Source organism: Nothobranchius furzeri, chromosome 4 (assembly GCF_043380555.1).
Source record: "Nothobranchius furzeri strain GRZ-AD chromosome 4, NfurGRZ-RIMD1, whole genome shotgun sequence".
Taxonomy (NCBI): domain Eukaryota; kingdom Metazoa; phylum Chordata; class Actinopteri; order Cyprinodontiformes; family Nothobranchiidae; genus Nothobranchius; species Nothobranchius furzeri.
Genome location: NC_091744.1, coordinates 17,414,635 through 17,441,924, shown reverse-complemented (window position 1 = coordinate 17,441,924; position 27,290 = coordinate 17,414,635). Strand labels below are relative to the sequence as shown.

The 27,290-nt window shown below is 43.5% G+C and overlaps 1 protein-coding gene and 1 long non-coding RNA gene across 2 annotated transcripts; one reads left to right on the top strand and one right to left on the bottom strand.

Moving 5' to 3' along the window:
• Positions 1–11,627: 11,627 nt before the first annotated feature.
• On the bottom strand, positions 11,628–26,060 carry tlr3 (toll-like receptor 3). The gene is made up of 5 exons (XM_015976957.3): positions 24,459–26,060; positions 15,704–16,168; positions 14,909–15,100; positions 12,910–14,771; positions 11,628–12,290 (listed from the first exon to the last, which is right to left on the bottom strand). The coding sequence occupies exons 2-5, from the start codon at positions 16,166–16,168 to the stop codon at positions 12,059–12,061; spliced, it is 2,751 nt and encodes a 916-aa protein (XP_015832443.1). The 5' UTR covers positions 24,459–26,060; the 3' UTR covers positions 11,628–12,058.
• On the top strand, positions 23,363–24,063 carry LOC139069598 (uncharacterized). The gene is made up of 2 exons (XR_011520272.1): positions 23,363–23,897; positions 23,968–24,063. It is a non-coding gene; the product is annotated as an uncharacterized lncRNA (long non-coding RNA).
• Positions 26,061–27,290: the final 1,230 nt, after the last annotated feature.

Here is a 27,290-nt window from a genome sequence, read left to right as displayed (position 1 = left end):
GAACAATACCTGATGCTTCACAGACAGATTCTGAAAGCCTGAACCTTTTAGGAGGGACCACTTCCAGATCCTGAAATAAGTGAAGGGATTATGCTTTAGTCTGCAAGCAATAGTTTGACTACCAATGATGACCAATATCAATTTCCTGCACATTACTCAGATGCTGGCTATCAGAATGTGTAATGGTACCTTTTCAAGTCTGCTTAAATCACACAATTTCCTAATTAGTTGCTAACTAGTTGATTTGGTTTTACTTTATTCTTACTTTATTCTATACTTAATATGTAACAACGATAAAAATCTAACATATTTTCCCCACTTAAAGTATAATATTTCCCCCCAAAAGTGATCAAATAACATTTTTTCCCAAAGCTATGTTTCTTATCAACAGTATGTCGTGCCAGATATTACATTAATCTAGGACTCAGAATAAGACTTTTAAAGTCTATCTTAATAATGTACAACTGAGAAAAACACTTTTCATGAAAATTTGACCATTTCCATATTCTCCAGAGTTAGATAAGTGAGAAAAAAGCATTTTGTAACCAGTGCAGTAATTCTCCAGGGGCCTCATTTATCAAGCTTGCTTACGCACAAAACGGGGTCAGAAAACTGCGTAAGCAACTTTCCACGCAAACTTTGGGATTTATGAAAGAAAAATTAGCGGAAAAATGTGTGCAACTTTAAGTTGACTAAGGACCTGGCTTATGCACATTTTGGACATGGAGAGCACCTGCAGTGCTGCTGCTGAGAAGGATAAAATTATGAATTTCCAACACATTCTCACTCCCAGCGCGTCAAAAACAAATGCTTGGTCAGCCACCCAACGCGTCACACCCTTGACGCCAAAAGTGCCCTTTTTCGTCACTTATGTGCAAAAATGGTTTTTTCCCTTTTCTGACTGCAGATCCTAAAGCAGCGTAAAACTGACACGATGGGATGTCCGCTGAAGCGGCACCGAACCAGCTCATTTAACCACACCTAAACCTTAATGTTTTGCTATTTACAACCTTCCCCTCACCCTCATTCTAACCTTAACCGGGCGACGGTGGCACAGAAGTTAAGTGCTCGCCCCGTAATCGGAAGGTTGCAGGTTTGAGCCCCACTCAGTCTGTCACTGTTGTTGTGTTCTTGGGCAAGACACTTAATCCACGTTTCCTGCTGGTGGTGGTCGGAGGGACCGGTGGCGCCAGTGCTCGGCAGCTTTGCCTCTGTCAGTGCGCCCCAGGGCAGCTGTGGCTACATCGTAGCTCATCCCCACTAGTGTGTGAATGTGTGCGTGAATGGTTGAATGACTGATTGTGTTGTAAAGCGCCTTGGGGGGTTCCAGGACTCTAGAAGGCGCTATATCAAATACGGGCCAGTTACCATTTAACCCTCTTGCTACCTAAAAAGTTACTCTCACTGTGATCAAGCGTTTGTTTCCCATGCATTCTGACGGTGAATTTTCATATTTGCCGCCCAAGGGGAATGTTAGAACATACCATCTGGCAATGGGGAGGTTACTAATACCCTCTACTTTTAACCTCCACCTTGGTAGTTGAAACCTCCCCCTCGCGTTGCCTCGGTCCAAACCTGACCAATGACGAGGCGGCTCTCACCGTTCACTTTATAGAGCCGGCTTTTAGAGCGACCGACACATCACTAATGTGTTCGCTAGCAAGATGGTTAAGGTTAGCATAGGAGTGAGGGGAAGGTTAAATAAGAGGATAAGGTTAGGGTGAGGTACAATGAGCTTGCTTGGTGCCCTGGCTGCGGACATCCCATCATGTTAGTTTTACGCTGCATTGGGATCTGAAGTCAGAAAAGGGAAAAACCCCTTTTCGCACATAAGTGACAAAAAAGGGCACTTTTGGCATCAGGGGTCTGACGCGGAGGGTGGCCGACCAAGCGTTTTTTTTTTTGACGCGCTGGGAGTGAGAATGTGTTGGCATTCCAGCAGCATTATCACTTGTACTGCTTTGTTTTCACACAGAACACGACCCCCCACACACACGCGCGCGTGCACATACACGTACGCGCACACACACGCGCGCGCACACTCACACATGCGCGCACGCACACACACACACACAGCCTGAAACACAGAATACGGAATGCAGAATATCAGCAGGGGGAGAGATTGAGACAGAATGTCATGCGTCTGTGACAATGTAAGCGTCCTGTCACTGTGACCCGATTGATCATGTGCCCTGGCGACTTGGACAAGGGAGATCTCCATTTGGGTGACTGGTTAGAGCGTGCGACTTTCACCTGGGAGTCTGGGGATCAAATCCCGATTGGACCTTTTTTTTTATATCCGCCACAGATCTCTCAGAAGAATTCAGCATTAACGGCTTCAGCAACGCTGTGCCACTCCGTGGATTTTCTCATATTTGTTTTGCAAAAGCACTTCCTTTCATTTCTCCACCTCACCCACAAGTACCTCAATTTCTGCTTCTGTGAAATTGCGCTTCCTTGATCTGCCTTGATCTACGGTCGCCATCGTCATTAGTGGAGCGCTGCAACAAGCTGGCTTATGTATATGCATGAGATTCTCGAGGCACTTTGCAGTAACTATTTATGGCAGTAAGTGGGTGTGGTGAGGGCAGGATGTGACTAAAATGCAGCTGAGAAACATTCTCATTAGTCTCCGATTTATGAAGCGGAGATTGCGTGCAGCTGTGCGTATTCCATGTTTGATAGATCACAAGCCTACTTTCAAATTCACTTCAATTCAAATTCAAAAATACTTTATTAATCCCAGAGGGAAATTAGGGTTTCAGTACACACAATTCTGAGATCAGACATACAGACATAGACACATGACAAGAATGGGTGAATATGGCCATTCACAACCCGAGTCACGCTACCGTAATAGATCAAGAGGGTTTATATGAGGATAGAGTCAGGGGGAGGGAAAACAAGGCACTTCAGAATTACCCTCCACAGAGAGGGCAGCTCTGCTATGCAAAAAAAAACACCTCAGACAGATATGCACACAGACTTTAGACATTACACAACATAAGTGTCCACTAGGTGGGGAGGTAGGGTTGGGACTCTCCTCACTTCAGTGCGTGCAGCCGCATGGAGCAGCGCCCATCACCTCTGTTTGGACAGGGGAGGGCGATTAATGGGTTAGAGGGCACATTGACTCCTAGACACGGTTCCACGGCCTTCACCGGTCACAGTCCCGCCCAGGCTGGGATAGGGAGAAAGAGTTTCCATAGCGACAGCAGCATTCCACATTTCTTCTAAATGGGGAGTTTTCACTTCAGCCTCACAGGCTCAAGGGCACCAGATTCAGATAAGAACTTGTTTTGGGTACAGACAGAGATAATTTCCTCTCTGCCTTAGAGTTCTGTTGGTCTTCAACACCTCTAGATCCAATAACGGTGTAATTAATCGATCCCAATCCGTGCTGATCCGTCAACTCTCTCCTTGATGGAATCCACCTTCTGTGCCAGAGCCTAAATCTCAGCCAAAGTTCCAAGCTTACGACTCATCTCAACAATTATATGAGTTTGTGTGTTCACGGTGCGATGCATTCCATCCCCGAGCTCCGGGATTGAGCCAGTATTCCTCAAAAGCTTGTTAATTTTCCGGTAAGCCAGGTAACCGCTCAGGCCAAACAGCAGGAATCCCAACACCAAAACGACGAATATCCAGACATCTTCAGAATCCTCTACAGACAGTTGAGAGAGGCAGATCATGTTCCACTGTTTCCAGGAGTCCATGATATACCCAGCTGGCTCTATCCCAGAGGGGCATCCGGGAGCCCCTTCTCCCATTCTCATCGTTGAAGAAAATTTGTCAATTGTGTTGAGAGACCAACTGACCAGATCCATTTTTAATAGTTTCCAGTTTCCAGAAATGCAGAAAGTGCTGTGCACCCAAAGACAGGACAAAGAGCCTTGGGATGGGGAGGGAGAGGAGAAAATAAATGCGTCTGTACTCTCCAAGAGCCGGAAGAAGAATTGTTAAAGTGTACTTACTTGGCGTAAGTACATTTTTTTTGCTGTACGGTTTTAGTGAGGATTCTACGCAATGTTTGATAAATGAGACCCCTGTTCCAGCAGCAGTCTGTTTGCTTTTGCCTAGCTTAAAAAATGAAGTGAATGGGAACTAGTAGCACTTTGGTTGTAAATTACTCAATAATGATACCATTGTTTTCCTGGTGAGCTCAATAATCATGTGACTGCAAAGGAAAATTAAGAAGTCCTGTCACACCCTGTCCTGTCTCCCCACTCTGGTCTTGTGTCTCCTGATAACTCCCACCTTCCTCTCGTTTTACAATCACACAAGCTCCCAGGCCTCATGTATTTAAATCCTCTCAGTTCTGCGTGTCTTGTTAATTCATTGTTTCCATGTCCAGTGTGCTCCCCATTAAAACCTTCAAAGACCTTCCTGCCTTCTTCTTCCCCTGTGTTTGGGTCCTCACCTCCGCTTCACTCACCTGCAACCTGCGACAACAAACACACTCGAATATCAGCTCATGTAAATCCTTTGTTGCCCAAAAGTTATTCATCTTTGTCTTCGTCTTCGTCTTCCTCCGCTTATCCGGGTCCGGGTCGCGGGGGCAGCATCCCAATTAGGGAGCTCCAGGCCGTCCTCTCCCCGGCCTTGTCCACCAGCTCCTCCGGCAGGACCCCAAGGCGTTCCCGGACCAGATTGGAGATGTAACCTCTCCAACGTGTCCTGGGTCGACCCGGGGGCCTTCTGCCGGCAGGACATGCCCGAAACACCTCCCCGGGGAGGCGTCCAGGAGGCATCCTGACCAGATGCCCAAACCACCTCAACTGGCTCCTTTCGATCCGGAGGAGCAGCGGTTCTACTCCGAGTCCCTCCCGAATGTCCGAGCTCCTCACCCTATCTCTAAGGCTGAGCCCGGCCACCCTACGGAGGAAACTCATTTCGGCCGCTTGTATCCGCGATCTCGTTCTTTCGGTCATTACCCAAAGCTCATGACCATAGGTGAGGATTGGGACGTAGATCGACCGGTAAATCGAGAGCCTGGCTTTCTGGCTCAGCTCCCTCTTCCCCACGACAGATCGGCTCAGCGTCCGCATCACTGCAGACGCCGAACCAATCCGCCTGTCGATCTCCCGATCCCTCCTACCCTCACTCGTGAACAAGACCCCGAGATACTTAAACTCCTCCACTTGAGGTAGGACCTCTCCCCCGACCCGGAGGTGGCAAGCCACCCTTTTCCGGTCGAGAACCATGGTCTCAGATTTGGAGGTGCTGATCCTCATCCCAGCCGCTTCACATTCGGCCGCGAACCTACCCAGCAAGAGCTGAAGGTCAGAGCTGGATGAAGCTAGGAGGACCACATCATCCGCAAAAAGCAGAGACGAGATTCTCCTGCCACCAAACTCGACACACTCCACACCACGGCTGCGTCTAGAAATTCTGTCCATAAAAGTGATGAACAGAACCGGTGACAAAGGGCAGCCCTGGCGGAGTCCAACCCTCACTGGGAACAGGTCCGACTTACTACCGGCTATGCGGACAAAACTCACGCTCCTCTGGTAAAGGGACTGAATGGCCCTTAACAGAAAGCCACCCACCCCATACTCCTGGAGCGTCCCCCACAGGGTGCCCCTGGGGACACGGTCATAAGCCTTCTCCAAATCCACAAAGCACATGTGGATTGGTTGGGCAAACTCCCATGCCCCCTCCATCACCCTTGCAAGGGTATAGAGCTGGTCCACAGTTCCACGGCCAGGACGAAAACCACATTGCTCCTCCTCTATCTGAGATTCAACTATCGATCGGACCCTCCTCTCCAGTACCTTGGCGTAGACCTTTCCTGGGAGGCTGAGGAGTGTGATCCCCCTATAGTTGGAACACACCCTCAGGTCACCCTTCTTAAAGATGGGGACCACCACCCCGGTCTGCCACTCCCTAGGAACTGCCCCCGATGACCACGCAATGTTGTAGAGACGTGTCAACCATGACAGCCCTACAACATCCATAGCCTTGAGATACCCAGGACGAACCTCATCCGCCCCCGGGGCTCCGCCGCTGTGTAGTTGTTTGACTACCTCAGCAACTTCTGCCCCCGAGATCGGACAGTCCATCCCCAGGCCTCCCAGCTCTGGTTCCTCCTCGGAATGCGCATTGGTGGGATTGAGGAGCTCCTCAAAGTATTCCTTCCACCGTCCGACTATCGCCTCAGTTGACGTCAGCAGCTCCCCATCCCCACTATAAACAGTGTGAGCGAGTTGCTGCCTTCCTCTCCTGAGGCGCCGGACAGTTTGCCAGAACCTCTTTGGAGCCGATCGATAGTCTTTCTCCATGGCCTCACCAAACTCCTCCCACGCCCGAGATTTTGCCTCGGCAACTGCCACTGCTGCACCCCGCTTGGCTATCCGGTACCTGTCTGCTGCCTCCGGAGACCCACAGACCAGCCACGCCCTGTAGGCCTCCTTCTTCAGCCTGACGGCTCCCCGAACCTCTGGTGTCCACCAGCGGGTACGGGGGTTGCCACCACGACTGGCACCGGCCACCTTACGACCACAGCTAGCAACAGCCGCCTCGACAATCGCAGAGTGGAACAAGGCCCACTCGGACTCAATGTCCCCCACTGCTCTCGGGACGTGGTCAAAGCTCTGCCGGAGGTGGGAGTTGAAGACCGTCTTGACAGGTTCTTCTGCCAGGCGTTCCCAGCAGACCCTCACTATGCGTTTGGGTCTGCCAGGTCTACGCGGCATGTTCCCTTGCCATCTGATCCAACTCACCACCAGGTGGTGATCAGTTGACAGCTCCGCCCCTCTCTTCACTCGGGTGTCCAAAACATACGGCCGCAGGTCAGATGATACGACTACAAAATCTATCATCGACCTGTGACCTAGGCTGCCCTGGTACCAAGTGTACCGGTGGGCATCCTTATGTTCGAACATGGTGTTCGTTATGGCCAAACTGCGGCTTGCACAGAAGTCCAATAACAAAACACCGCTCGAGTTCAGATTAGGTGGGCCGTTCCTCCCAATCACACCCCTCCAGGTCAAGCTGTCATTGCCCACGTGAGCATTGAAGTCCCCCAGCAGGACAATGGAGTCCCCTGATGGAGCACTATCTAGCACTCGTCCCAGGGACTCCAGAAAGGGTGGGTACTCTGAACTGATATTTGGCCCATAAGCACAAACAACAGTCAGGACCCGTTCCCCGACCCGAAGGCGCAAGGAAGCTACCCTCTTGTCCCCCGGGGTAAACCCCAACACACAGGCAGAGAGTCTCGGGGCTAACAAAAAGCCAACCCCAGCTCTCCGCCTCTCACCCGGAGCAACTCCAGCAAAGTAGAGTGTCCAACCCCTCTCCAGGTCTCGGGTTCCAGAGCCAATGCAATGTGTCGAGGTGAGTCCGACTATATCTAGCCGGTACCGCTCAACCTCTGCCACAAGCTCCGGCTCCTTCCCCGCCAGCGAGGTGACGTTCCATGTCCCAAAAACTAGTTTTCTTGTCCGGGGATTGGACCGCCAAGGCTCCCGCCTTGGTCTGCCACCCGATTCGCATTGCACCGGACCCTTCATGTTCCTCCTGCGGGTGGTGGGTCCACAGTTGGACGAGCCCATGTATCCGGTTCGGGCTGGGCCCGGCCGGGCCCCATGGGCGAAAGCCCGGCCACCAGGCGCTCGCTCACGGGCCCCAACCCCAGGCCTGGCTCCAGGGTGGGATCCCGGTAACCCTCCGGGCCGGGTACTCCGACTCTTCGTTTTAACCGCCATGAAAGATCCTTCGAACCGTTCTTTGTCTCACCCTTCACCTAAGACCAATTTGTCATGGGAGACCCTACCAGGGGCACTAAGTGCCCCAGACAACATAGCTCCTAGGATCATTAGGGCACTCAAACTCCTCCACCACGATAAGGTGACGGTTCAAGGAGGAGAAGTTATTCATCTTTCGAGTGGAAAGTGGAAAACACAAGTATTCCAATGGTATTACAAAATTAACTGTATTCTAATTACCATGTTTAAAAATAGTAACTGTAACTGAATAAGTTTCTCATCTTTGGTATTCTAAATACTGTATTCTAAATTCATGTATTCAGCTACTCCCCAACACTGTTAAACACCCTCTTCTCTAAAATCAGAACAAGTGTTTTGACTACTTTTTTTGGCCCAGCCAACTCCTCTTCGATCCAAATCAAGAAAAGGAACCCTAACGCATACCTATGTTTGTCATTATTTGTAAACGGTAATCAGGTTGGTTTAATTAACTATTAACCACTGCATTCATAGCTTTGGTGAGCCTCAAGGGAGCTAAACAGACACAAAGAGAAGACAAAGTTGATGAAGAGGAGGGATCCGAGATAAACAGTGAAGACGACTATGAGGACGACTCTGACTCCAGCTCTGATTCGTCAGAGAGCTCAGATTCATCACCAGACAGAAAGAAGAAGAAGAAGAAGAAGAAGGGGAAAGGGAAGAGAAAGAAGAGTGGGATGGAAAAGGAGAAAAGGCAAAGAAAAGCAAACATTTCTCTCACCAGTGGGGTGACATTAGTCACTCATAAATGATCAGTGGTAGAAAGGTGTAGTAGAGAGACCACAATGGTTCGAATCAGTCTTAATTTCCAAAAATTATTCCTGCCCATAACAAAGAAAGTTTAGACTAACACACTGGGGCAGTCAGTGGTTGGAAGACTGTGACTGATAGGTTAGACTGACTGACATAGAGACGGACAGATAGGTAGGTAGACAGGCAGATAGACTGAATGAGAAATTGAAATGTCGAATGACAAATTGTTAACATAATGTTCTTAAAGAAGTCAAATGTTTAAATTTGCTCAATTATTCAGTTGTGAGTTCAGTTGTAAATACATATATTTTGAGATACAAATAAAACATGTAAAATTCTTGGTGTTCAATTTCTGCAACTGACAGTAAGTAAATCTCATTTACCACAATGCATTTCATAAGGGATACATGAGTACAATAAGGGTCCAAAGTTCATTCAGTATTTATTATTCATGGTTAAGAAATGCTTATGAGTCTATTAAGCCTTTAGAAGTGTTTCCTAAGGGATAACTGTTTACACTTTACAACAAGGGTCCAAAATTCATTAGGTAATGATTAATTATGGTTAAGTAATGATTATGAGTCTATTAGGCATTTAGAAAAGGTTTTCTAAGGGATCAGTGTTTTTACTTTACCTAAGGTCACGTAAGGGCTTCCTGATGACAAACAGTACAGCATTAGTAAGGCATTAATTAATTGTTTATTAATGTGCATCAAAGTAACATCCAAAACACAGGGTAGGAGAGGTGGATGCATTACTTACCTGTTACTTATTGCTTATTCACTGCAAATACACTACCAAAATAAATGATTACTTGACTAATTGTTAAGGGTTAACTAACACATTACCTACCATGGGAATTAACACATGTGATGCAAAGTAATTAAATAATGCAAGTGTTAATTAAAGCTTAGTACAGCATTAACTAAGGTTCAGTAATAGACATTAGTTAACTGCTTAATAATGCATTAAATTACATGTTTAGTAATGCTATGTAATGCATAAAAGCAGTTGTTAACCATTTAATAAATTGTTTATTAATGCTTAATAATGCACTAAGTAACATCAACAAAGGGACCCTTATTGTAAAGTGTTAAATGGTTCGGATAAAGCCAAAGACTTGGTGGAGACATTCTTTTGAACTTATGAAGATTCTCTTTCTGCAAATTACAATGTACTAAATGAGGAGTTTCTATAAGGCAAGTCCAAAATCCTCTCTGAGTTTAATATTTAAAGGTTAACACAAGTGGAGGTAACCACCCAGACTCCCTTAGCAGTAATCTTTGTATCTTGTGTCCTGGAGTTCCTTGTGCCGAAACCTGAGTCTTCACTCCTGGGAGAGCTTAAAACTCCTTTTTCTCAGGCCCAGGGGAGAAGCCTCCTTTTGTCGATCCAGGTCTCAAAGGTCAGGCAATAATAAAAACAACAAATACTTTAAAACTAGAGTATGTAACTTTGATCTTGAGCATGTGGGCAGGAGACAGTTTTATTATAATGTCAACATGTATAAAACAAAGTTATTATGTTTGCCATGATTGGGTAGCTGTGGTGGCCAGCTTAAATGGGAATGACAGTGATACGAGGAAGGTGCTGAAGGATCATTCTATGGCTCGTGAGTTGTTGGATGGGGTCTTGGTGATTGGTTTTGCAGTCAGACCCCATCAGGTTGTCACCTGAAGACTTTGATGCACCTTATACTCAGTTCAAAGTCAAAGTCATTTTTATTGTCATTTCTACCACATGTGCAGGACATACAGAGAAACGAAATTGAGTTTCACTGCACACAATTCAGAGATCAGACATACACGGGTAAGACACATGACAAGAATTGGTGACTGCGGTCATTCGCAACATGAGTCGCGCTACCTTAGTAGATAGATGAAAAGGGTGTTACATGAGGATAATTGGGGGTAAGGTAAAAAAAAGGCACAGCAGAGTTAGACCCAGCGGGGAGTAACTCTATTATACAAAAAAACTCCTCGACATAGAAGCACAAACAGCACAAATACAAAACATCAGAGTCCGATGGGGAGGCGGGGTTGGGCGGGATCCTGAAGCCTCCAATGGGAGCTGCCGGTACGGCACATCAACCAGCTGCAGACCAACAGGTGGGAGGGAGAGATAAGGAACAGAGAGCACATTGAGTTTCCCGCAGGTCGCTGACCTCAGCAGAAGTCACAATCTGAAGGCCGGGGGGGAAGGTCGGGACACAGCATCTGTCAGCATTCCTCCTTTCATGGGGGTGTGTTGAGCAGCCTTGAGAGGCTGCCTTGGCGTCAGATAAGGATAAACATGGCTTTGTTTGGGGCAGGCAGAGATAATTTTCCTCTCTGCCTTGGAGTCTATAAGTGGTCATTCATGTCCACCAGTGAGCCAATTTTACGTTCTAAACATCCCCACATCGTCCGGCGACCCTCTCCGAGATGACATCCATCTTGCGTACTAATACAGGCAACGCCGCGAGGACATTATCCAGCTTACGGTTCACCTCGAGTAACGTCCCAGTCTGTGAGGTCACCGCACGAGCGGCACATTCCATGGGCGCGGGTCGCACTCCAATCGCTCCCGTCTTCCCAAATTTCCAGAAAACCAGATATCCTCCCACTCCAATCAGAAGAAATCCACTGATCATCAGGCCGAACATCCACAAATCTTCCATGTCCTCGATGGACAACTGAGAAAGGCACACGATTCGCCAGACCACCCAAGAATCGAGTGCATATCCCGCAGCGAATGTCCCCTCGGGACAGGTGGGAGCCCCCTTCTCCGTTCTCATCGTAGAAAAAATTTTATCAATTGCGTTGAATGACCAGCTAATTAAGTCCATATTTCCAAAAAAGAGTAGTGGTTTCAGGAGAAATGCAGAGAAGTACTCTGTAGGCTGACAGGACTGTAGGGGCTGTTCATTGTGCCCCTAACTAGGTTGTTTGGCAAAATGAACATGTGCAAGTTACTTATTCTGTCCCTGTTGTATAAGTGTGGTGATTTCCTTTTGAAAATACAACTATGCAGATGATGTCAGGACAACACAAACTATTGGTTTTCTGCAGCAAAATGTTCTGTTCATGTGTCTATTTGAAGATGTTTGTATCTCATGGCAACTTGAATAACTGTGACCTGTACCACTGACACTGTCTTGGGAATGTTTTATTGCAGAACGATCAAGTGGAAATTACAAAGACAGAAAAAGGCACATCAGTTCTTAATAAGGAGAAAAATATAGTTTAAACTATGTATTTTAGCTAACTGTTCTTTATATGTTATAATGATGCTAAAGCTATACTTGTTATATTATAAAACACACAACAAAACAGTGTAACAGTAAAAACACAAACTGATACTCTTTCAGACTTTGTATCTGTTCTCTTTGTGTACTTGCACTTCATTTTGGCTTGGTAGAATCCATAAAAATATATTTTGTTGCATTCTTTTTGTGTTATTTAGAAGTAAATCACTCTTAAAATGAAGCATAAACCATTCACCAACCTACATGGATAAAAATGGATTTTTACACACAGGGACAAAGTATAGAAGCTATACTAGTATTTAGGTGGCAGTCACTCTTGTACTCGATTGGTCATTCCAAGTGCTATGAAAAGTTTTTGGTAAAATGCAGGTACCCTCTCCTTCTGAGGAGGCCAGTACAAGATGCACCTCGAGCGCAACATTCCTCTACGGAGAAAAAGAGTGTGAGACAACTTGTAGTCGTGCACATCCTGCAGGAAGACGAGGACAACGGAGTCTCGGCTGGCCTCAATGACTTGGTGAAGTGCTTGATGGACTGTAAATCTAAACATAAACAAAAAAGTGTTAAAGAAAGAAGGGCAACTCATTTCAGCTGTAGCTAAACCATACCACCGCTTCATTCCTAGCAGGTCTTAACATATCAGCGAGTTGGAATTTCCTGCCAGTTGGGTCCAAACCTGTTACTACTTTGCTATGCTGAAATTATTGAAGGTGGGTGTAAATTTACCTTTAAAAGCCATCTTGTGTTTATACTCAAAGTCATTCCAAAAATGCAGTTATGACTTGGCATTCAGACACATTGACCTGCAGCCCTACTGTATGTGTTTAAGATAACCATCACAGTACTAAAGCTACACTTGTAGGTTTCTACTGTTCACAGGTACGTTATACAGCCAAATACACCACTGACTCAAGCATAGTCAAAGATGAAGAAATAAAAGTTTCAGTGACCAGACGAAAGAGCTGATCTAAACATTGGTGACATGAAGAGAAGGATGTTATAGACAGAACTTAAAAGGGAAAACCATAATAAGTCCAGGTTTAACCTACAAACTAAGCACCACAATCGAAAGATTCTGTGTAATGTCGAATGTCTTTTTATCTTCAATCTAATTCTAAATCATAACTAAAAGAAAACCTAGGCAGTGTGTGTTAAATTTACCGTGCACACCAGGGATCCGTGAGAAGACTTTCAGTCACAACAAACAAGATTTTTCTGGACTTTCTTATGTTATCCACAATGGATTCAAGCTGGGTAAAGCCAAGGATAGAATCTCGATCCTCCAAACAAAACCGGCACTTGTCTTTCTCCAAAGGCACCATCCGTTTCTCTACCCATGTGGCATCTTCCTCTGCATGTATGATATAAGCATCATAGTCAAAGTCTCTGACCTCTTCAACTTTGGCATCGCTGAATCCTAATGTACGGTTGATCAAGATGTTCCAGTAAAACTGGATCCTCCAGCTGTGGAACCGAGCCAGAAGTGCACCAATAATCAGCATTAAAACAGCGGTGGTGCTAAGTATGAAAAGAGCTTCAAATGGGGTCATATCTTTGCAAGAGAGGGGGTCAAAATCCACAATGGGGTGCTTAAAATAAGCAAGTGGAGTGTTGCATATATACTGGTCTCTTAGACCTGGTACACTGGTCACATTCGTGTTATTTAACCATGTCACAAACCACAGAATGCTCTCACATGTGCAGTCAAAAGGGTTTTTGGCCATGACAAGCACACTGAGGTTCCTCAGAGGAACGCTGAACACTTCAGGTCGGACAGAGGTGATCAAGTTTTTCTCTAAACGTAAAACCCGAGTAGAATTCAGATCGTCAAATACCGAGTACTGAAGATTGTCAAGAAGATTGTTACTAAGGCTGAGCTCTCTGAGGTTACTCAAACCCCTAAAAGCCTTCACAGGAATCTCATCCAACCCATTGTAATCCAACCATAAGTTGATCAACCTTTGTGTGTGCTTCAGAAACAAGACAGGACCACCAAGATTTGCAGTTTTCCACAAACGAGCCAAGTTGTTGTGCTGGAGTTTCAGCACTTTGAGGTTCAAAAGCCCTTCTAGCATATTCTCTCTGAGGTTCGCAATGTTGTTGTTGCTGAGATCCAAAACAGTCAGGTTGGCCAATGGATGAAATGGAGAAGGATCCTGGTTCAAAGCTTCAGCTTTAAGACTTTTCCCTAAAGTCAGGACTTTGAGAGTGGGTATGTTAACAAACGAATCAGAGGTCAGGTTAATCGACTGGATGTTATTGGTCATGTGAAGCTCTTGGATCTCATCTAGACCTTTGAATTCATCACCAGTAAGGGTTTGCTTTATGAAGTTGCGATCTAGTAGAAGAATGCTGAGATTTTTTAAAATAGAGAAGCTTCCTGGATCGATCTGTGTCAGAGCGTTTCCTGTTAGATCCAGCTTTTGGAGGGGGGAATCAGCTAGTGAGACAAACATATTGCTGTTGATGTGTTTCTGTGGGGTATGTATGTAACTACTCCAACTCAAATCCAGTTCTGTGAGGCTTGTCAGGCCAGTAAAGGTCTTCTCTTTGATTTCCATAAAAGCAGTCTTTTGTAGTATTAACCTCTTGAGGTTGCTCAGTGGCTGGAAGGCAAAGTTATCAATGACAGGGAGTGGAGATTTATGACTATTAACCAACGCTTTCATCATCTGTAGCTTCGTTAACATTTTAAGGCCCTGAAATGTTCCTCTGGTCAGGCGTTTAATGTTGTTGTCCGTCAAGACTAGAGTCTGAAGTTTAGTCAGCCACTGAAATGAGCCGTCATCGATTTTGTTTATTCCATTACCAGCTAGATCCAGAAAAGTTAGGTTTGTATTCTGAAGTCCAGTAAAGGTTTTGTTTGTAAGTGTAGGTAGCTTCAACTTCTTCAGAGACAGAGCTTCAATAGATGTTCCTGTCAGCTCCAAGCAAAGTTTGGAAATGAACGCAAGGTTAATGCTGCTCCTATCAAGGATCAGCATGCGCAGGCTAGAAATGGGCTTAAAGCATCCAGGCTCCAACTGCAAAAAGAGAAATGATACAGTGAGACAAGAAAAAGGGAAACAAAACAGACAACTGAAATTAAGGTGATACAAATAAAAACAGCTCAAAACTCGAAAACGTGATTTCAATTCCCATTTTTAGATAAGTAACGTACTGTTTTTAAGGACACGGCTGACAGGTTGAGAACTTGTAAAGATGAATGGTTAAGGTAGAAAAAGTCTTTTGTCTTCAGGGATGTGAAGTCATTGTGTCCTAAATTCAGAATAACCAAGTCGGGCAGCTGAGGCTGGCAGCCAAGCATGGCTGACTGGAGATTGTTCATAGACACATCAAGAAACGCCAGTCTCTGGAAGTTAGAAAAAGACAAAAAGATACTTCATAAGGTGCATGAGAAAGTGATAAATCCATTAGTGTCTATGTTGTATGTAATTTTGGCATTAAAATGCACACACACACACACACGCACGTACACACACGCGAGCACACACACACACACACATGCTTGTGTGGACCCTCCACTGACTTTTTTCTTTTTCTTTTCTGTGACTGTGTTATGCCTGACCCATACCCCAAATCTAATGCTGTTCTATTCCAAACCCTAATAATCAGTTAACATAGCAAGGCCAAGATCACAGCAGTTTTTCTGCAGCTCAAAATGACTTTTATCTCAAATAATTAATTGCAGATTACATGAATGCTACTTTATGAAAGTTTATATTGCTTTCACTTTTTCTACAGCAGGTAAGATGTTAATTGTTCTCAACCTTTCCACAGAAACCCATTTTAAATTATCTGAATTATTAGTTTAATTTTCTTTTTACTTATTTGCAAACAAACAGGTCAAACGGATTGATGTTAAATGTTGTTTTAACATAAAGACTTGTTGGTTTAAATTAGAGGATGTCATGTCGCATCAGAGAACAAGTCTATATGCCATATGATCCAATACCTGCAGTGCAATGAAGGGTTCTCCTTGCAGCCTTAGTCTATTGCTGGCCATGTTCAACCACGTTAGACTAGTGCAATGATTCAGATCTTCCTTGGTCAGCATGTGAACTTCATTGTGCTCCATATTCAGGGTCAGCAGTAGATGAAGGTTCTGGCACAAGTCTCCACCGAGCTTGGTGATGCTGTTATAACTGATATTGAGGTGTAACAGGCCTGTGTATCGGCTGAAGGAGTCAGGGAGAATCCGCACCAGTTGATTGTGAGACATGTCCAGGCTGGTGATGTTTTCTGGAAGATCGGGTGGCACTGCATGCAGGCTGAGATGACTGCAGTCAGCTCTGCCTTCTTTCACAGTGCAGGCAGACTTCTTTAGGGAGGCCGTGCAGTGGAGCGGCCCCACAAGGAAGGTACACACAAAGATGACCCATGTTGAAAGACTGGAACCAGATGCATGCATTTGAAACATCTACAAACATTAAAAAAGCACACTTTAAGATAAACAGAAAGCAGAGTGCCATGGCTAATCCACAGTGAAATTGTTTCAAAACACAAATTAGGGATACATTGAGTACACCTGTTATTTTATATCAGAGTATGAAAGTATGTGCGGCTTCACTTCCTATTTGAATCGATCAGTAATCACAAAGTGATATGCCATGGTTGACAAAGAGAATTTAGCAGAATGCTGTGCAGCCATGTGGGTCTCTTATACACACTCAAAACATAAATAGAAAATCCATCCATTTTCTGTCAGTGTTTCATTTTAGAATTATGTGCCTAAAATCAACCGTTTCAAAAAGCCCCTGTTTGTGATGTCACAGATGAAGAGAATTGCAAAGAACCCCTCTCTCATCTCTCCAGGCTGGAGGTGGAGAAGCTTTACTTTGAGCCCCTCCCTAATATTGGAGCTTCTCAGCTTATAGCAGCCTAAGCAGGAAGTAGGTGGGTGTGGCCAGCTCCAGCTTGTTTTCTTAAAGTGACAGAGCCCTGTGTTCATTCTGATGTGTCTGATTGGCTGCACCTGGCGGTAAGGCGTTTCCTGTTTCCTGTTTTCAGTGTTGCACTACGTGTAGCTGTTTGGTGTTTGGGACTCGCTAAAACAGATTTAAATTCTCTGTACTAGGATGTCTCTGAGTTATTGTAGCACATAAGCATGCTAAAACACACATTTTCTGTTGTTCCACCTAGCTTTTAGGGAACCATTTGAGTTCGCACGCAGTTTATTTGGTGTTGAACAGTTTGCTCGTCCAGTTAGCTTAGCCTCAGCACGGCTATGGCTACTTCTGTCTCTACTTCTCCGTCTCCTATCTCTTGCTCTCTGTGTCAGATGTTTAGTTACTCCTCTGCCTCCTTTAGTGATAATGGTACATGTAATAAATGTAGCATTTTTGTAGCTTTGGAGGCGAGGGTGTCGGAATTGGAGTCCCGGCTCCGCGCTGTTGAAAAACCTGTAAACAGCCGTAGTTACTTAGCTAGTGCGGGGCTAACTAGCTCAGAACAACCCTGTAGCGATCCTCCAGCAGAACCCGAGCAGCCGGGACCTCAGACCGGCTGGACGACAGTACGCAGGAAGCATAGAACTCAGCCCGTGGGCCACCACCAACCCGTCCACGTTTCTAATAGATTTTCCCCGCTCAGTGACGCACCCACTGACAAGCCAACTCTGATCATTGGCAGCTCCATAGTCAGAAACGTGGCATTAGAGGCTCCAGCAACCATAGTTAAATGTTTACCTGGGGCCAGAGCGGGCGACATTAAATCTTATCTGAAACTGCTGGCTAAGGATAAGTGTAAATACAGTAAGATTGTTATTCACGCTGGCGGTAACGACACCCGGTTACGCCAATCGGAGGTCACTAAAATTAATGTTGCTTCGGTGTGTAAGTTTGCCAAAACAATGTCGAACTCCATAATTTTCTCTGGCCCCCTACCCGATCGGACCAGTGACGACATGTTTAGCCGCATGCTGTCCTTCAACCGCTGGTTGTCTAGGTGGTGTCCTGAAAACAACGTGGGCTACATTGATAATTGGAAAACTTTTTGGGGAAAACCTGGTCTGATGCGGAGAGACGGCATCCATCCCTCTTTGGATGGAGCAGATCTTCTTTCTAGGAACATGGCCAGTTTTATTAGTCCTCCATGACTACCCAGGGTCCAGACCAGGAAGCAGAGTCGTAGTTTAACCCACCCCTCTGCAGCTTCTGTACTTTTACCCACCCACTACCCCATAGAGACAGTGTCCTGCCCACGGCCAAAATCACACAGATTAAATATCAGGCTTAATAAAGCAAATCATGGAAATCTCATAAATATTAGAACAAATTCAACTGAGCAGAAAACTAGAAAAATTAAATGTGGGTTGTTGAACATTAGATCCATTTTTTCTATGACTGTTAGTTAATGACTTGATTTGCGATAATCAGATTTCTTTGCTCTCTCTCACAGAATCCTGGCTGCAGCAAGAGGACTATGTTAGCTTAAATGAGTCGACTCCTTCAAATTATTTAAATCATCATATTGCTCAAAGTACAGGGTGAGGAGGAGATGTAGCAACCATTTTTCATTCAGACTTATTAATCAATCCCTTACAGATTAATAGTTACAGTTCGTTCAAACATGTTATTCTTAGTTTTCCTAATCCAGATTGCAAAACTGTAAAACCACTCCTGTTTGTAGTTTTATATCGTCCACCAGGCCCTTACTCAGAGTTTTTGGATCAGATCTCTGATTTTTTATCTGATTTGGTGCTAAATACTGATAAGGTCATTATAGTGGGGGATTTTAATATTCATGTGGACATTAAAAATGATAGCCTCAATGTAGCCTTTAGTAATATCCTAGACTCAATTGGTTTCACTCAAAGAATACATAACTCCACCCACTCCTGCCATCATGCATTGGACCTTGTGCTGACTTATGGCATAGAGTGTGAGGAAATAACAATCTTTCCACATAATCCAGTCCTCTCTGACCACTTTCTGATAACCTTTGAGTTTTTTATAATCGAGTTCTCGAGACATGAAAGTAAATTTCACTATAGTCGGTCTCTATCTGACAACGCAGTTGCATCTTTTAAATCAACTGTTCCATCTTTACTGTCCTCAGCATCTCAGAGGAACGTAGCAGAGGGCAATATTTTCAGTTCTAGCCCCTCACAAATTAATGCATTAGTTCATCATGTTAATTCCTCTTTACGTGTGGCATTAGATGATGTTGCCCCTTTAAAAAAGAAGGTAATTGGGGACAGGAAGTTGGCTCCCTGGTTTAATTCTCATTTACGAGCCTTAAAAGAAAACTCTAGGAAATTGGAGAGAACATGGCACTCTACGCACCATGAGGAGGTCTACCTATCCTGGAAAAATAGTCTTGTGCTTTATAAAATAAGCTTCGACAAACTAGAACTGCTTCTTTCTCAGCATTAATTGAGGAGAATAAGCATAATCCTAAATTTCTTTTCAGTACAGTTGCTAAACTTACACAGAATCATAGCTCTGAACCATGTATTCCCTTAGCCCTCAGCAGCAGTGACTTCATGGGATTTTTTACAAATAAAATTAATTCTATTAGAAACAAAATCTTTAGCATCCTCCCTAATGCAATTTCTTCTTCCTCAGTAAGTGAGGCAGCATCAGAGGTGACTGTAGAACCTCATCTGTGCTTGAACCGTTTTGATCCAGTTGAGCTTTCAGAGTTATCAAAAATATTAGCTTCATCTAAACCTTCAACTTGCATTTTAGATCCAATCCCAACCAAATTATTTAAAGAAGCATTTCCTTTGGTTACTGCCCCCATTCTAGATATAATCAATCTATCCTTAGTAAATGGATATGTACCACTGGATTTTAAGGTTGCTGTAATCAAACCTTCACTTAAGAAGCCTTCCCTGGATCCAGATGACCCAATGAATTATAGACCAATATCTAACCTTCCATTTTTATCCAAAGTCCTGGAGAAAATAGTGGCCATCCAAGTATGTGAGCATTTAAACACTAATGCTCTGTTTGAGGAATTTATGTCTGGTTTTAGAGAGTATCACAGCACTGAAACTGCATTAGTGAGAGTTACAAATGATATTCTCATGGCCTCAGATAAGAATCTTGTGTCTGTTCTAGTCTTGTTAGGTCTCAGTGCTGCCTTTGACACAGTAGATCACAATTAGGGCTGCACGATATTAGGAAAACCTGCGATATTCGATAACAGAGCTTAATATTGCGATATCGATATTACTCATGATAAATGAACAAATACTAAAGTATGCAGTGTTGATGTCGTCTGGCGACTGACGTCTGCTCTGGGTTCAAAGCAAACAAAAAATAATGCATTAATTCCATTACAACACAACATTTTTATTGCAAAAATATGCAGCTGCACATGCTAATGTATTAACAGCAAAACAACAAACTGCATGTATGCAGTTTCTCAGTGACTTTAAAACATCACCTCCACCATAAAACTTTTTCTGATGCTCCAAATACAGAAAAACATCCCTTACCAGGGTTTTAGAATAAATAAAAATATCTGAAAATAAGTTTAAATGTTAAATAATAGTTAACATCACTTAAATGCAACAGCAAATTCTCTCATTGCTACTGAACATTTTCTCCACTTATGTGGTTATGATATAAGGCTGTTGCTGTAATTGGGAAGTGAACTGTGCTGGGCCAAACTAGGAGAATATTAAGATTTTCTGAGGGAAAGAGAAAAACAATTGTCTACCTTTCAGAAGAGGAACTGGCAAAAAACTACATGGAAAATATGTGAAAACATTTGTTTTTAACCCCAAATTGAACAAGTTTACCTAGATCTTAAAAAGCAGCTCAGATGATGAAACTGCAACTATGATTCTGGTAACAAGCTAACAAATTGAACTAGCTCCTCTTAAGATACCCGGCTAGCAGAGCTTCTGACTGACAGTTTATGTGCAGCAGCAAATCAACTATCCTGATTAACAAGGTTATAAAAGTTAATAAATGAAAAATCACTTTCTTGTGTGGGGGAACTTTTCCAGGCCCTCTTTAGCAGGGTGGACTAACAGCCTGGGGCTAATGGTGGGTTGGTTCACCGGCACGTGTCAGAGTCAGCCAGGTTATTATCAGCTGCTTAACGACACCGAGCGGACTCACTTTCACGTTTGAAAGCAGCACTGATTCCAGAAACCTCAGCACAAAGTGTGTTCGTTGCTCTGAGCCAGCATGACGAACAAGGGAAGCGAGCGGCAGCAGAAAGCGGGTGCGGAGTGGAGATAGTGGAATTTTGGGGTAAGGGTCTACGTAGGGGGCGGGCGTATTACGTGAACGGACCCATCTGATTGTCCATATATCAGAAGGGCTACATTTGATTGGTCAAATAATACTTCCGTGTGAAAAACAGAGCTGGTTTACAAAAAGTTGATGTATGACACGGATGGAAATGTTTGAACCAAACATTTATCGCCGTTTTTGATGTGCTTTGCGATGGGCCTATCGCACGTCTTGTTATCGCGATGACGATATTTTTTTATATATTGTGCAGCCCTAATCACAATGTTCTTTTAGAAAGACTTGAACAAGTTGTAGGGATCAAAGGAAGAGTGCTAGGCTGGTTTAAATCCTATCTGTCTAAAATATTTCATTTTGTAAATGTACATGACAAATTGTCTTCATACTCCAGGGTTACTTGTGGAGTACCACAGGGTTCAGTGCTTGGATGAATTCTTTTTACTATATATATGCTCCCAATTGGTAAAATCATTAGACAGCATGGGATAAACTTCCACTGTTATGCTGACGATACTCAGTTATATTTATCCATTAACCCTGATGAACTAATCGGTTGGGTAGATTACAGGCTTGTCTTGAGGACATAAAACATTAGATGACTCTAAACTTTTTGCTTTTAAATCAAGACAAGATGGAAGTTCTCATCTTTGGACCAGAAATCCAGAAAAGAAAATTGCTTAGCCAATCACCTGACCTGAATGACATTACATTAATCTCCAAGAACAAAGTAAGGAACCTTGGTGTTATCTTTGACCAGGACATGTCATTCAAATCCCAGGTTAAACAAGTTTGTAGGATTTCCTTTTTCCACCTTCGGAATATTGCTAAGATTAGAAGCATCCTTTCCAGGAGTGATGCTGAAAAACTAGTTCATGCATTTATTACATCAAGACTGGATTACTGTAATTCATTACTCTCAGGAAGTCCACAGAATGTAGTTAAAAGTCTTCAGCTTGTCCAAAATGCTGCAGCTAGAGTTCTGATGAGAATTAAAAAGAGAGATCATATCTCTCCTGTCTTAGCTTCCCTACATTGGCTACCTGTTAAATTCAGAATAGATTTTAAGATCCTCCTTCTCACATACAAAGCTCTTAATAATCAAGCTCCATCATACATCAGTGATCTGATTGTTCCATACGTTCCTAACCGAGCACTTCGCTCTCAGACTGCAGGTCTACTTGTGGTTCCCAAAATATCTAAAATTAGGATGGGAGGCAGATCTTTTAGTTATCAGGCTCCTCTCCTGAGGAACCAGCTCCCAGCCTTAGTCTGTGAGGCAGACACCTTGTCTACTTTTAAGACTAGGCTTAAAACATTTTTATTTGGCCTATGGTTAAAATCTGATGTTAACCTAAATCTGGACAAGTGGGGGAGTACAGGGAGGTGGAGTGTACAGTCGGTAAAGACAGCTCTCCCTTGCCCTGCCTCCAACATGCCTCCATCTAAATAGGATAGATTATCCAGAGTTATCTCTGTAGTTATGCTGCTATAGGCTTAGACTGCTGGAGGATACACTGACCACTTTTCACACTCTACTGCTTTCTTCTACAGTCTGCTCTTTAACTGTACTATTTTCTGCAATTTCAGCTGTTAATATAATTTTCTCTCTAATTGTTTTTCTCCCCAGAAGAAGCTACACTGATGTTCTGCGGAGCTGTGGTGACCTCATGGAGGGGACCATAGACTAGCACACTGCTGCTAACCACTTAAACATTCTCCCTCTCCTGGTAATAACTTTTTGCTTTCCTTGACGTTGGATGTGCTAATACTAGTTTACCCATTTAATTATAGATCCACTAGGATAAATAAAATAAAGTTTATCCCTCACCAAATAGAATATTTACTAAGACATCACAATATAACTATAGACACATTACTTGTCTCTGTGTGTGTGTGTGTGCATGTGTGTGTGTGTGTGTGTGTGTGTGTGTGTGTGTGTGTGTGTGTGTGTGTGTGTGTGTGTGTGTGTGTGTGTGTGTGTGTGTGTGTGTGTGTGTGTGTGTCTGCTCTGTCTTCTCGATCCCCAGTGAGTCGTGGAGGATGGCTGCTTATACTGAGCCAGGATCCTCTGGAGGTTTCTTCCTGTTAAAAGGGAATTTTCCTCTCCACTGTCGCTAAATGCTTGCTTAGTATGAGGATTGCTGTAAAGTCACTGACACTAGTCAGTGACTTGATGCAATTTGCTGGGTTCCTTATATAGAAAACATTATTTCTGATTGGCTTAATGAACTGACCTGAATTGCAATGTTTATTATGTGAAGTACCTTGAGACGACTCTTGTCGTGATTTGGCGCTATGTAAATAAAATTGAATTGAATTGAAACGACTCATTCTGGAAGGTAATGAAACTGTCAATAATAAAACTGATGAAATCCCTTGTTGTGTAAACACATTTTGTCACGGTCTGAGGTATTTCCCTGCTGTCACTCCCTGTCTTTTGAGTTTCCCTCTGCAGGTGGGCGTGTCTGGAGGTGACCAAGCTGCAGCAGATCTGCTCATCAGCTGGCCAGGGGTATTTAAGCAGCTGGGAGACTCCTACACTTCGCTGGATGATTACTCTACCTGGGTACCTTCTAACAGCCACTTGAGAAACTTATTCGAGCTCTGTAAACTCTTGAGAATTAGATTTGTTTTTGGATTTTGGATTTTTTGAGATTTGATGTGTTTTTGGATTTTGGATTTTTGCCTTTGTGACCTCCTGCTCTTGTTCCCAGACAAACCTACACACTCATCTCTGACTGGCAGAACTCTGGAGCCCACACCATTTGGATCTCCAACTCCGCTCGTCTCTCAGCCTCTCCCCTGGCCAGACCCGCCTCCAGCTGCCCACCTAACCTCCCCAAGCTCAGCTCCCTCCACGTCTCTTTTCTGGATCTCAGTCCCTGCTACCCAGACCGGACCACTCCTCCCTCAAACCAGTTCCCACCTCTCCAGACCGTAAGTCCTCCACATAAGCCTGATTCCCTGTGCCATCTGCAAATTGGATCTAACTCCGATCTGTCCACAGCTTCTCCCGCACCAGCTTCCTCGTGCAAGAACTCAGCTACGTTTACGCTGCTTCCTTGGTTTCCCTTTAAAATAAATTCTTTTTAAAAACATTTTACACCGTCTCAGATCTGATTCTGTATGTCGTGGGTTAGATTTCTTCACCACAACATGTCACATTTCTTATAGACCCGGGCTAATATAACGTTTTAAAAAGAGAATGTTATGAAACAAACATCACATTTAAACTAGAGCTTGACATTGGTTCTAAATATTAAAAAACACTCAGCTTTTGAAACCAAACTGAACGACATTCTTGTAAAAATTAAACGAGCGGTGCAAGAAAAATGTTCTCACAGTGGCTCTTTAACCTTATTTCTGCTAAATTTGAGACGACAAAGTCCGTCTTATTTTAAGGTTGTTTACAGTAAAATGTAAACTACATTTTTTCAAATATGACAAGATTTGAGTTGTATGCATATAGAAAATAACAGTAATCAGCAGATCGCTTACCAGATGTTGATGCACAGATGCGCTAGACGGAAGTTTTTGTCCTTCACTAAAACTTTCCACAGCCGATCATTCAGTGCAGGCTTTTCAGCAGCAGACAGAGCAGCGCCCGCAAATTAGGAAATGGAAACTTATAAATCCGGTTTCGCTTCTTCTGTCAGTTTGGTTTGGTTTTAACTCTTTCGTGCACCTAATTGCGCGTCTGCAGATGGGCATTCTCTGTGCATATTATGCCCAGATGACGAGAGATTTCGTAATAAATATAATATATGACAGGAAGGGTTTTCAAGACTGGTCGAAACGAAAGTTAGCTTCACGTTATCTTGGGACTCTTATTTTGAACGGTAGCGAAAGTTGTGTTTGAGTTCCGGTGTATTGAAAACATCAGAAGTTATTTATTCAGACGTAGATGCGCCACCTTGAAAGGTGCGTGTGCGTTCAATAACGCGTCACGATCTAAAAGCTTGTGCAGTATTGGGTAAAATGATCCGGTACTCTTCTCAATCTAAATCCATAAACTAATAATAAACTCACCACTTTCAAGGCTTTTTACACACAAAATTACCTTCAAAACACCATAGCTGGTTTAGGTTACAAATAAAGCAGGATGGACGCAGCAGAAACTGAAGCCGAGTGCATTTCTGTAGTTTATTTCTGTTTGCACAGACTGGCCACAGGGGGGCAGTAAATCCCAATGCAAAACAACAGTGATGTCCGTGGAGTGTGTTCTGTGCTCTCTGGATACAAAAAAAAACAGATACAATTATTTTACACGCATTATGTGCACAGACATTCTCTATGCGCATGTCTCATTCTATAACTCTTAGTTTGAAATGTGCTGCGACTACGCATTTTCTTTTTTAAATGCCTGCTTTCTCTGATAAAAGCAATTATATTTTAATTTACTAAGTAATAAGTAATGAAGGTCACAAGAAATGTGATTAGGTGCTTTTGTTCTCCTCTGTCTGTTGTTGCTCTTGCAATTTTAGTCCAAAAGTAAGCGCATCAGTGTGACGCTTAAAATAGCAATAAATCTGAAGATAGTGGTATCAGCAAGTCCATTTTGAAAGGTCAGCACTAATGGAAAAGCAGAAATGACTTGCTGGTGGTGTTGGATTAAATGCCAGCGATTTTAAGCTCCTGTAGACCTACAAAGCTGTCTAGTTGTGTTATGTCATCAGTACCACCACTAATTCATCATTACTGATCAATGTAGCAAACTTGACTTGTGGCGTTTAGAACTCACAACACTGCTGATAAAAATGGATGAATCCATAACTTAGCCATAGCCTAGAAAATCACTGCTTTTAAATATATTAATATTTGATAGAAGACCCTTAAAAACACATAATTTGAAATGTGTCAGATGATAAATCTCATTTACACTCACTTGTAAGTTGCTTTGGACAAAAGCGTCTGCTAAGTACATAAACATGCATACACGCATTAAATGTGATGATTTACAAACTTTACAGGCATACAGAGTTCTACATTTTATATGGAGTTCTGACTGAGATTTTATAAATGTAATTTTTACTAATAAAATCTTGCGAACCTCACAACCTCAGCACAGGCAGTTTTGCTGAACCTCAGTTTGGGAACCACTGGAGAATGATTAATTTAAAAATCATAACAAATGTTTAAAGTTTTGAATGGGTGTGAAGTTTCACTAAACTGCTAAAAAAAGCTTTTTTACAGCATTGATTCTGAACCGTTTCTGTTGCAGTACGCACCTGTTCAATGCTTTAATGAAAAACTGAACGTTGTCATTCTCCTAAGATGAGTTACAACTTGAGAATGCAGAGTTCCTGCAAAAAACATGATTTAAACGCTTAATATTGGATCTAAACATAAGAAAATAAACAAATCACCTGGCAACTCAATGCCTTAAGTGGCCTGTTTTTCTCTGTGGGATTACGTAGAAGCAGTTAGTTGTAAGAATGCATACTCAACATTTCCACATTTGCTTTGATTTTCTGACAAAATTTGAAAAAGTGGCCAAATGTTTTGTGTGTGCATGTTGAGAAGCTCTATTGCGTCAATAGATGCACAACATAGCCTTACAGCACATAAAACACACTCCAAATGATTCTTCTGCTAGTTTAGTGTAAGCACATCTGATCATTTTCATGCACCTGCAAAATCTCTAACATTTGCTATTTTCCTTTCAAGCACAAAGATGGAACAACCTATTTGTGAGCTAAAATACTTTACAATCCCCTGTGGTGTAAAACATTGATTGTTTTCCTTCTTTTCCATCCACTCTAAACGCCCACCCTGCTAATAGATACAGAGAGGAGGACACGGGCCCTACCCTGCACGTTGTCTCTAAAATGGTTATTGTTGTGAACGAGGACAGTTGCACTGTCTGTCATTGTGATGTTGGTTTGTGTCAAGGAGACCTGCTGCAGACTCATCCCTGAACAGACCTAAAATAATATATTTTCTGTGTTTTTCAACCTTTACACTTCCCTCAGATTAATGGAGCAGGTTCTTCCTGGGACAGACCTGATAGGCCACCTGACTGGTTTACCCCACTGCTAAGCTGAGCCAGCTTAAAGGGCTTTATGCCAAAAGCTCGACTGTGAAGACCTGTTAAAAGAGGGAACAATCTGCACGATCAGCACTGTGGCTATGCAGTTACTGTCGCAGTTAATAATTAGGAATTGACAAAAGCAGCCAATCTGGATATTACTCAAGAGAAAGCTCTGCAGCGTCCGTCTGCTGGCTGAATCCCAAGGGGCTCGCTGAAGAGGTCAGGAGGGAGAAGGAAGCAATCTGAGGCACTGAAAATGATAGAAACCAGGCTGGGGTGAGATTCTCACAAGATTGGGA

What these genes read in the sequence shown, in the direction of transcription:
- tlr3 (XM_015976957.3), bottom strand. Translation starts at nt 16,168, where the DNA reads ATGTTTCAAATGCATGCATCTGGTTCCAGTCTTTCAACATGGGTCATC. An exon ending in AACCCTTCATTGCACTGCAG is followed by an intron (nt 15,101 to 15,703) that starts GTATTGGATCAT and finishes TCTAACTTCCAG; the next exon opens with AGACTGGCGTTTCTTGATGT. An exon ending in ACGGATCCCTGGTGTGCACG is followed by an intron (nt 12,291 to 12,909) that starts GTAAATTTAACA and finishes GTTTATGTTTAG; the next exon opens with ATTTACAGTCCATCAAGCAC.